Consider the following 12,280-nt stretch of genomic DNA (forward strand, 5'->3'; position numbering starts at 1 on the left):
TATATGGGAAATTATAATATAAGTTGCTTAAAAAAAGGAAGCTTGCATTTGGCCGTGCGTAATTTAAGTACTTTTACATGTGTCCGGTACACTATATAAACCAAGGCCTGTCTTGGGATATGCAATTTCAAGGTGTTTTGATACAAATTAAACTTTGCATGCCCCAGTGCATAGACCATAGCTCTGGACTTCCTTCTTTGGTCCAATAATGGCTCCAATGCCATTGCCGAGGAGCTGAGACCCACCCATTAATTCCAGCAGAAGAGAGAGACAGCCGGTGATTGCGTTGAACGTTGAAGATTTTAGGGTTTGGTCTTTGTGATTGAAAATCTCAGGTTATATTTTACTTATATTAATGCATATGTACGCAAAATCTCGTACTTCATTAATTATATTTCCTTGTTTTTTTCCCATTACAGTTGTTCAATATCTCCTCCTCACCACACATTCAACAGTCTCTTCTCTCTTTGTCTCTCTCTCTCTCTGCTGTGCAAACTGGGATTACCATGCAGCCTGCAGTCGCAGAATCTCAAGGAGTTAAAAATGACGACGTCCCTGCAAACCCAAAAGAAGGAGATTTCGATCAAGAGCGGAGAGCAAGAGAAAACATAATCATCCCTGGACTTCTCCAAACATTCACCATGAATGAGGTAATTCTCTCTCTCTCTCTCTCTCTCTCTCTCTCTCTCCCTACTGTTCACATTTCTGAGACTAGCTGGTGGGCTCAGTTTATTCTAAGCTTACCAATGCCATATATTTAGTCCTTTGATTGAATTAGTATGGCATAGCTTCTTTTTACTCCAAGTGCTGTTCCCTTAGTAAAGTAAAGACTTTTTTGTTTCTCAAACTAGCACAAAGACTTTAATATTTAAGTGAAGAGGTATAGACGAATCAGCTCGTTTATTTAGTTGAAGTACATGCTTAATTTATAGTAATGGGAAGGACCAGTTCTGACCAAAGTTTATACTTGATGGAGTATCAATGCAAATGCAATATTTATATATATATATATATATATATATATATATAGTTTAATTATTCCAATACTAAAAAAGATCAAAAGCTTAATTAAGCTTTGCCAAACAACCCGCTCACCTTTCTCTTTCATCACTGGATGAGCAGGGTATCCTTGCGCATGAATCTGTACAACTATACATTACAATTTTTATATGCAATCGAGAGATGCTCCGCAATTATTTAAGCAACAGTAGTACGTACCGTCTTATATAATGCCACCGAGAATTGAGTTGGGTGCACCACTTTTGCTCATCGCTGATTCTAAAGCAATTATGGGCCGCGAGGGAAAAATTGATTATTAAAATACACACAAAAGGAGAAATTTCTCGGGCTATTCAAATCTATATCTGCCATACCATAAGGGACCTTCTTCAGCCTTTTAATGGGCAATTTACAATTTAATGGGAAGGTGTAGCGGCCCTCTTCTGTGGGTTGATTGTTAGGCATAGAACCCACAATTTGATCTGTCACTTTGTAATCTTTTGGATTGTGGATTATCCATGTGGTCCATGAAGGATTATATCTAACAAGAGCAGTGTTGTAAGTATATATATATATCATAAAATTGCTCATTTGTGATTGATTGGTTTATGTACGTATCTAAAGGAACAGCAATCTTTCTTCATAAAATCAGGGTATGGCTACATACAGGGCGAGCCTTTATATATATATATTGAGAGAGAGAGAGAGGACCTTATTCCCCCAGGGGCACAGGGATATTGCGGCTCTGAAAAGGGTACTGTTCTTTTTAGGGATGGTGAGGAAAGACAAAACAGCAAGCTCTCAGCCTGCCCTATTTCCATTCTTAGGTGGGTTATAAATATTCATGTTTATATACATTGAGATATATTAAATTACATTGGAAGCAACTAATACAACAGCTACAGACACCACTGGTTTCCTTTTCAAATTTGGTCAAAATTTTTTAAGAAGTTGAAGGCTATGAAATTAGAAGGTGGGTCTCAATCATTTATTTTTGTGCATTATAATAATATATTTTTTTTATTTTAATTTTTCTTAGGTTTTTTAATTTTTTTTTTTTTAAATTAGAGTGAAAGGAAGAAGTGAATTTGACCCAACTAATAAACCTAGCTATAATATGTATTCAGTATATTGGCAGACATGATGCACAGCTAGCAAAAGAAAAATTCCTATTTGATCTACTCTTTCAAAATTGGACGTGAAATTTTTTTCTAGTAGTCACACCAAACAAATAATTACAAAGAACCAAATTCATGCTTTTAAATTCTATAAAATCCCAAAAAGATTCACAAATTAAAATGAAATTGGACTCACTAGCTGTGTAGGAACTCCAAAGTTAGTAGTAAAACTGCGAGAAGGGTCAATAACCAGCGTGTGACTTGCTTGAGTCTTTGATAGCTTTTCCTCCATTTCGGATTTGATTTACATGACGGATATCATTGAAAGTTAAAGAAATAATTAAGCTGAGATGCCAAAGACGTACAATAGTATAGTTGAAATTCATTGTGAACCTGCAGCATAACCAGATTTTCTTCATGCAAGTTACAGATTTTGTTTTATTGGACTTTTGCTTGTAAGATTCTAGATGGGTAGGGTACTTGATAGTTTGATTTGAGGTTTCACATTAATCTCAACGTACCCTATGATTTCAGTTAATAGTTACCCTAGTGCACAGAGAAAATAGTCAATTATTTCCCACTTTGATTACAGAAGCCTAAGATAGTTAAATTTTCGAATTTTATTAGAATACATAATTGAAATTAATTAACGGAGAGAGTACGTACAAGTTTCCCAAACTAACCAAAGACAAATAAAATTTGTGCAGGTGGGGGAGGAGCTGCTCTCACTGTGGAAGATCGGATGGCCCATAATTGCCACAAGCATTCTGAACCACTCAAGGTCACTTATCTCCATGCTCTTCCTAGGTCACCTGGGCAAGATCGAGCTGGCCGGCGGCTCCCTGGCCCTCTCCTTCGGCAACGTGACCGGCCACTCCGTCATGAAAGGGCTGTCCATGGGAATGGAGCCCATCTGCTGCCAGGCCTACGGCGCCAAACGCCTCTCCGTCCTCAGCCAAACCTACCAGAAAACCATTTGCCTCCTCTTCCTCGCCACCATCCCCATCGCCCTCCTCTGGCTCAACGTCGAACCCATCTTTAAACTCCTCGGCCAAGACCAAGGCATCACCAAAATCGCCAAGGTCTTCATGCTCTTCTCCATCCCCGACCTCTTCGCCCAGGCCCACCTTCACCCCCTCCGCATCTTCCTCCGTACCCAGAGCCTCACCATGCCCAACACCGTCGCCGCCGTCTGCTCCTCCCTCCTCCACCTCCCCATCACGTACTTCCTCGTCGTCTACCTAAAGCTGGGCGCCAAGGGCGTCGCCCTCGCCACCGCCTGGAACTCCGTCAACCTCAACCTGCTCTTGATACTCTACGTGTCAATCTCCAAAACGCCGCTCAAGCCGTGGGGCGGCGCCACCCTTCCCTCCGCCTTCCAGGGGTGGAAACCGCTACTGGCGCTGTCGCTGCCGAGCGCCGCCGCCGTGTGCCTCGAATGGTGGTGGTACGAGATAATCATGTTCCTCTGCGGCCTGCTCAGCAACTCCCAAGTGGGCGTGGCCACGATGGGCATCGTGATTCAGACGACCGGGCTGATATACGTGTTCCCGTATTCGCTCGGGTTGGGCCTGTCGACGCGGATAGGCCAGCACTTGGGCTCGGGAGAGCCGGCCCGGGCCCAGTGGACGGCCATAATTGGGCTGGCGGTAGCGGTGGTAGTGGGCCTGATGGCGTTTGCGTTTACGGTGGGGGTGAGGTCGGTGTGGGGGAAGCTGTACACGACGGACGGGCAGATACTGGCGCTGACGTCGAGCGCGCTGCCGGTGCTGGGGCTGTGCGAGATAAGCAACGCGCCGCAGACGGCGGCGTGCGGGGTGTTGACGGGGTCGGCCAGGCCTAACATAGGGGCGAGGGTGAACTTCTGCGCGTTTTACCTGGTGGGGCTGCCGGTGGCGGTGGTGATGGCGTTCAAGTTGAAGTTTGGGTTTCTGGGGCTATTGTTTGGACTGGCGGCGGCGCAGGCGTCGTGCGTGGGGTTGATGGTGTACGCGTTGGTAAGGACGGATTGGAAGCACGAGGCGAAGAGGGCGGAGGAGCTGTCGCTGGCAACGTTGGACAAGGCGGAGGTGGAAGCCAACCTGGTTTCTCCGGCCTGATCCATCGATTCACGGATCGACCCAGATGGACTGAATCATCGTCAAAGATTTAATTAGCTTGGGGGTTCGATTGATTGATACGTAAATGAGTGTAAAATATATCCTTTTTAATTTTTTGACAGAAAAATTGATTAAATTGGAGAGGGCTGTTGATTGATGTTCTCAAAATGGAAATTAATGACTCTGTAGACGGCTCATTACGAGATTTGTTAATACAAAGTTCAGGAAGCAGGCGCTTTTCTTTCAGTTCAGAAATCTCTCTCTCTCTCTCTCTCTCTCTTTCTCGTTAACCAATTATACACTTCCCTTTTTCTTTTCTTTTTTTTGAAAAATGATATCCTTGTTTATCCGAATTTTATTATGGTTTGGGTAACTAAAATATTAAAATATATATACTGAACATGTCAACTTCATCTCATTTTTGGAATCACGGGCTGTATTATCATAAGCTCACTTGAGAGCAGCAGACTTGGTGGCAGAGTGTGGCTTTGACCTAACCTCGCATCATACACGTGCAGATTCTAACTAGATTTTGAACTTTGGTGTTGCCATTTTTATCAAATCATGAACTTTGACTAACCATTTCCACAGACTAACAGTAACATTTTAAATATAATGTTTAATGCTATGCTCAGCAACTAATATATAGCCTTGTGTTAGGGGTGACAATTTAATGGGAATTTAATGGGGGAGAAAGATGGTTTTACATGTATTCTCCAGGAATTTGTAAATAAATATCAAATTACTTGTATTATCATTGAGCATGAGTGTCTCTTACTTTCCTGATCCGTCAGTGTCTATATTAATATTTCATGATTATGAGTGGTTGTCGAGACTTATGTGATGCTCATGTTTGTAGGCTTAAACAGGTGATTATTGGTTAACTCTGTTGGGGAGAGCCTCGATGAGTGCCACGCGGCCCCTTAGTTGAGTCTAATCTGGGGGTCCGTGAGAGTTGATATTAGAGTACGGTGTGCACGAGCACCATAAACGGTAGAATGAAAACTTCGAAGTCGGTAAAGATAGAGCGCGTTGAGGTGCTGGAGGCAAGAGTGGCAAACCTTGAAACCTTGGAGACAAAGTTCTTCGAACTCCAAGTGTTTGTGATAGAATTGTCATAAGAGAGAGAGAGAGAGAGAGAGAGAGAGAGAGAGAGAGAGAGAGGCGTGCCAATAGAGCTTGAGGCCACCCGAGAGAACACTAGAGGAACCCTTTATAGTGGATCTGAGCTTGAGATGAGAATTGTGGAACCTGAGAAATTCATTCCACTTATAAAATCCTTGGAGAAAAGACTAATAGAGCTTGAGGTCTCCAGGAGGAACATTGAGCAATTGGAAGCCTTCGAAAATAGGTTGAAACAAATTAAGGGCATTGTGCTGTTTCTTACATCCCAAGGGGCAGAGCCAATAGAACTTGAGGCCTCCCTATGAGAAATAAATAATGGTTTCTAGATGCTTGCAGATAATGTCAAAGAATCTATTAGCACCATGAAAGTGGATTTGAAGGAGGTAGGTAATCTTCGAAATATAATGGATCAATTTCAGAATGACTTATGAGAGGTGAGGACTAAGCTAAATGTAGTTGCCCAGATGTCTCGGAGGCCCATAATTGATACTTGTGCAAGAACACTACTTTAAGTGCTCAAGGGATTGTCATAAAGGAGGACCGAGTTAATATTGCAGCAGTATATCTTATTAAGGATGCTAAATTATGGTGGAAAACCACACTACAAAAAATAAGGTTATTAGTGATGGTTTTAAACCGTCGCAAATACTCACAAAACCGTCACTATGTTTTCAATTTGTCGCTATACCTGCCGTTACTAATACTTATTAGTGACGAATTTTTTAAATCGTCACTAATAATAAAGTATTAATGACGGATTCAAATCGTCACTAAAAATAGACTACTAGTGACGGATTAAAACCGTCACTAAAGACCTAAGCCCGTCACTATAAATTTTACACCAGATTGACCAAAAATCGTCACTAAAATCATAGTATTAGTGACGGTGTCAAAATAGTCACTGTTTCTAAATTATTAGTGACGGTTTTAAAACCGTCGCTAATTCTCCATTATTAGTGACGGTTTTATATTCATCACTATTGCTCAATTATTAGTGACGGTTCTAAAATCGTCACTAATACTCATTATTAGTAACAATTTTAAAACCGTCACTATTGATCTATTATTAGTGACGGTTCTAAAACCGTCACTATTGCTCTACAGATCATTGATGGATTTAGTGACGATTTTAAACCGTCACTAAAGACTAGTATTAGTGACGATTTTGAAATCGTCACTAATACTTAAATTGCACAATTAATAGTGAATTTAATTTTTTTTCCAAATTATTAATTCCTGTAAAAATCTGTAATTAGCAATAAAATTCATAAATTATTAAAAATTCTAATTGAAATTTAAATACAAATATATTATACAAATTCAAATACAAATATATTATACAAATTCAAATTCAAATACAAATATATTATACCAATTCAAATTTAAATACATTTCATTTGTTCAGATAAAAAAAAAGTGAAAAGCTGCATCCGAGCTACGTGACATCGTCTTGACGTTGTCACAGTTGTAAACCCTACAAATTAAGAAAGTTAAAAAAATTAGTATATGATTTTTGAAAATAAATCACTACCTAACACATATACAGGCATAAAAAATAAATCACATCATTGTAAAAGGAAACATCAGATTGTAAACAATTAGTTTAATTGCAGCGATTTGAATGTAAACAATATCAGCAAAGCTTTCTTTGTATAGGACGAAAAAATCAACCCCTCAATATAGACAGTACACATCAATACAAAGAATGAAAAACACAGTAACAATGCAAATTAGGCAGCATACACTAGCACAAAGCAACACTATAGAACTTGAAAGGTTAAGTTCAAAAGCAGTCACGACTACAGAATTCAGTATTCTAGAAGGAATCACATATATAAATAGCCTCTCCAAGGTTCACTTTGACCACATAGTCCACAACGAATAACTGCAGACACTTCGCTTGTTAGAGAGAGACTCTCTCCCTTCTCTCTAGGAAGGGCAAGCCGTGAGTGGAGTGTGGTGTTCTTCCTTGAATCTTGCGGATTGGTGTTTTCTTGGTGTGATTTGAGGCTGATCTTGGGTTTGTTTGCGGAGGATTCTATCTTGGACTTGATTTTAACCTCTAATTTGGTCAAATTCTCAAATTTGGGTGTGGAAAGTATCCCGAGAAGTTTCTCGCTCATGAAAATTTGATATTGTTATCTCATCAATATCAAACTATGAACAATATTACAAATATCATAATCTCAAAAAAATTTGAAAAATATTATGAAAGTAATGATTATGACTATTCACATCACTTGCATTCCTCTTATTTGGCTAATAAAATCATAATGTATTGAATTCCCTACCTTGATCCGTGTTTCCTTGAATTCCATTTTCTAATTTGTATGCAGTGTTCAAAAAGATGAGATGCTTGTTAGGATGCTTGATACTATAGAAACGTCAAATACTCCTACTCTTAAACAATTACAGTATGTGGTTGACTCATACAAGTGATTGATGAGGAAAACATACTTTTAGGATTTGGGGACTCCATCCCAACCTCAAAAACTTATACCAATGAGAACAAAATTACTAGCCAAAACAACCATGAACAAGGTGACACATCATGATCAAGTCACAAATAAACCAGCATAAGGCTGCCACAGCACCAAGAAGCTTATATGCAGCCCCAAGAAACCAACACAAAACCCTAACAGTACCAAACAAACAGAACAACTACGAACAAGGTGACCCATCACAAAAGAATCACAAATAAACCAGCGCAAGGCTGCCACAACACCAAGAAGCTTGCACCAGCCTCAAAACCAACACACAGCCCTAATGGTACCAAGTAACCATTAAAAAAGTGCTCTAAGTGGAAAATTGAAGTTATTTTTTAACTAGATACATAACGAACAACTTAATACTATGATGTACGGAGGTATTTAAAGTATTCAAAAAAAAAAAAAAAGGGAACAGAGGACACACTTTGGCTGTGAAATTTCACTGGGCAGCAACATCCACAGGTTATGTGGGTGGCTATGTAGTTATTTTTGTAAAAATATGAAGGGATACTAAAGGTTCTAAAAGGCAGCAGCATCCAAGATTTTTTGGAAACTATGGTATTTTTCCAGCAGCTCCTTGACTTTGTTTCTGGTCTTTGGTAGTGCAGATTATCCTTAAATACAGCAGCAGGAATGAGGTTTAGGGTTTAGGATTTGGTTTTGGTATTAACTTAGGGTTTAGTTTGGATCTTGCTCTAGTACCATGTTAATAATTGGGTAAAATCGAAGACCTTATCTCAATGGTAGGTCTCTCCCTCTATTCATAATACATGTCTACTATATACCAATGACTGAGTAAATACCCTTACATAACTCTAGCACATATTAGTAGTGCTAAATGACAAAAATAACCATTAACAACCTCAAACTATTAAAATATCAAAAGAAACTCAACAAAACTAAAATGTCCAAAATAGCCTAAAATTGACTCATATTATTAAGATATTCACACTAGCTGTGTGGAATAATATCAGATGTTGGTTGGGTATCAAAAGAGCTATGACCACGATTAAAGCTGCTACAAAGTGGCTTCACAAATAAATCATGAAATTAATTGCTAGAACAATCAGAACCATGAACAAGTCACAAATAAATCAGTATAAGACTGCCGTAGCACCCAAAAACTCAAACACAACCCCAAGAAATCAACTCATAGCACTGGAACAATTGGAGAAGTGAATCACTGAAATTACCATGGCTCACAAAAAAATAGTTTATGAGCACTGCCACTGCTCCAAGAGAGTCTCAAATGACTGTTACTAACACCAAACCACAGCTAACAAATTACCATGAGTGCATGGTCACAACAAAGACAGTAAATATTTGAGCAATACACATGTCGAACAACTTGATATTTTGATATATGGAAGGAATTAGAACATTAAATCAAAAAACACAGCAAATCCCACTATTTCAGACCCAATAAACTCAATAACGATTGATAAACTGCTTCACAAAGCATCAAACAAACAAAATCATGTCTGAAAGTGACATGTTAATAGAGGGATTGGATCTCAGAAGCTATTCTGATCACAAGCAAGTTTTGTCTCTCTCAAAGTACAATGAGTACCTAAAATCCTCCGCTTCACATGAAGAAGCTCTGGAGCACAAGAGAAACAGAGATTCCCCTGTTTGGCTGGATGAGGAATTCAGATTCAGCAATATTAGGCGCACCACCATAAGGTATATACTATATACAATGCTTAATTAATATCATAAAATTAATATATATGATCACCCAAGCACAAAAATGATGATGATCATCAAGTTCATCATTATCTTAATTCTAATAACAATATTCTCATGAATATCCATACACTGAATCAGTAAATTAATATCATCATCAACTTCGTCATCATCTCAATTCTAATAACAATGTTCTCATGAACACCTAGAAACCCCCTTTAGCTATAGGAATGAGAAGTAGTTGCTTGCAGCAAAATAGTACTATTAATATATGCTTATCATCAGCTAGGAGTACCAAAGCTAATGCTCATGCACTAGTAGTGTTATCTATAACAAGTAGTGCTATCGAATTCCACAATCACCATCATCATTGACAAGTTTATAGCATACAACCTTCCTAAGAATACTATGCTTCAACTCTACAATGTGCATAAGCCAGCAGACCATACAAATCCAAATGAAGAGTAAAAATTAAACTTTAATTATTTTCTAAGGTTGTAATTGAGAACATGGATCTTGATGAATTTAAGTTTGTTGCCAATTTTACGAGCCCCTTACCAAGCTATAGACGATCTTCAACTTCAATAAGTTAAGCAATATTGCGCAGTTGAGTTTAATCAAGTGATAAAAGGCAGCCAAAGTGCTTTAACAAATACTTAGCCAATGATTGTTCCTTTATACCAGATATGGAAGGTCCCCCTCTACTGTCAGCTGTGGCAACTTTGGAAGCATCTCCCTTACTCTGAACCTCCTTTTTCCCAATCTGATAGTCACAAGTAGAGCTGGTCTCACCCACAAAAGCCCCCCTACCTTAGTCTTGAACCCTTCATTTCTTTCTTTGGTTTTCACCAGCACAGTCCAAGCCATGCACATATCCTCAGAGTGGCCCAACATGTTACACCCTTTACAAAACTTCGGCAAGTTCTCAAAATAGACTTCCTGGGATATTGAATTCCCATTAGGAAGCCATACCTTCACCTCATTTCTAATCTCCTTGGCCACGTCCACCTCCAGTAGTACCCTGGCAAAGGAAATTCTCTCCTTGTTAGTGGTGATCTTATCTTCATACAGTGGCTTGCCAAACACTGAGCATATTTTGCCCATCGCCTGTAGTCCACATTTCCAAAGGGAGATTCCTCAGCTGCACCCAAATCGGGAGAGTGCTGAGATCTCCATTGTCAAACTGAAACAGTTTTAAGATCATTTTCAACAACAAAGGCTTGCCATAAGCCAAATAAGGTCCTCCCTGAATTACCTGCAATAAATCATCTTCTTTGCTAAATTTAAAAACAATCCAATCACTCCCATGGTGGAATATCTCCACATTTACCTTCCATGAGCCTGCAACCTGATTAAGGGCAGCCATAATTTAGGTTTGTTCATAAATTTAGAGTATCACACAAATACTTAGCCAATGATTGTTGCTAGCTAGGAATGTGTCACCAAAACAACTAGAATTTGAAAGCCTAGTAATTTCACCACATTTGAAGTTGGCTTTAACATGTGTCTGTTCGTGGCTACATATGATAAAGTTTTGTATTTTAAGGGAGTAAGCTCTGAATTTCAAATATTGGGAACTTTAAATTGTGTTTCAATCATTCCCAAGTAGAATCCAAGTAGTAAATAGAGCCCAGATGTATGACAAATTCTAGTCAAGTTTGTTGTTGCCCTAATAGAACAACAAAAACTTGAAACTAACATAATGCTATCATCCTTTGGAAAAGAACGCAAAACATGAAAAAGAATGATAAATGAAACAAGCTCACCCGAATTGCTTCTTGCGGTTCATGTTAATTTAACATTATTAATTTAGAATAGTATCTCAACTTGACACTCAAAATGTACCAAACCAAACCATTGATACTATATAAATTGTACCAATCATCTTCATTTCATAAGAGATAACCCATATGAAATATTTATAATACCACCTTATGAACCACAATATTTTCATTGAGTTTTTAACCCAATAGCTTATAATAAGACTACAATAACTTATAATATGGTGTGTACCAACTATGAGTGTGCAAGATAAATTTTCCTAATCACAAGCATTTATTTATATAATTATTATTTTAAAAAGAAGAATTCACCAACGCAATACGTAGATTATATTAACCACCAACAAAATTACTACTTTTTTCATATGAAAAAAGTATTGATAGAATTTTAACATTGACTGATTCTGATTTTTAGAAATTTTTTTTCTTTTGTTTTGAGGCAAATAATCAACAACACACTTCTTACAATATTTTTTATGCCAATGCATTGTTCATCAATCCAAATGGGGACATGATTAAATCAATTAGCAACATATCAAAACTAGTGCATTCTCCAGAAGATGTCAAATTTCAAAATACATTCAAACTCAAAACGTTTCTAAATTTCCAGATTTACATCTCCAGTAATATTAGATCCAAATTTTCATACAGAGGAAAATAGAGTCCTAAATACAATTAGATCCAAAAATAGACAAAAAACAGAACAACAAAGTTTACCATTCTTTAATATTTTGAAACAAAATAAGCATACAAATCCATTTTTATCTTTTAAAGAAAAATTTCACTCAATCTAAACTTTCATTGCATGAATTCTCAAAGTTGTATATGATATCATCTTGCAACTCACATATGATATCATGAATTTGTCCCCATCACGAATCAGATGCAACTCAGGCCATATTCCCATATCTTCCATATCCCGACGAGCATTTGTGTTGTCCTTTGTCTTCCCATTTATATCCAACAATGTACAAATGACATTC

General features: G+C 38.1%; 1 protein-coding gene across 1 annotated transcript; it reads left to right on the forward strand.

Annotated features, from left to right (window-relative positions):
• The first annotated feature begins 506 nt into the window (after window positions 1-506).
• Window positions 507-4,471, forward strand: LOC131160925 (protein DETOXIFICATION 53). Its single transcript, XM_058116798.1, has 2 exons — window positions 507-650; window positions 2,777-4,471. Exons 1-2 carry the CDS (start codon window positions 507-509, stop codon window positions 4,214-4,216), a joined length of 1,584 nt encoding a protein of 527 aa, XP_057972781.1. The 3' UTR covers window positions 4,217-4,471.
• The last annotated feature ends 7,809 nt before the right edge of the window (window positions 4,472-12,280 follow it).

The sequence above is a fragment of the Malania oleifera genome, chromosome 7 (genome assembly GCF_029873635.1).
Source record: "Malania oleifera isolate guangnan ecotype guangnan chromosome 7, ASM2987363v1, whole genome shotgun sequence".
Taxonomy (NCBI): domain Eukaryota; kingdom Viridiplantae; phylum Streptophyta; class Magnoliopsida; order Santalales; family Ximeniaceae; genus Malania; species Malania oleifera.

Excerpts from the sequence above, each read along its gene's own strand:
- LOC131160925 (XM_058116798.1), top strand. The coding sequence starts at position 507 with ATGCAGCCTGCAGTCGCAGAATCTCAAGGAGTTAAAAATGACGACGTC. Across the intron at positions 651-2,776 it reads AAACATTCACCATGAATGAG|TACGTACAAGTTTCCCAAAC; the intron begins GTAATTCTCTCT and ends TAACGGAGAGAG.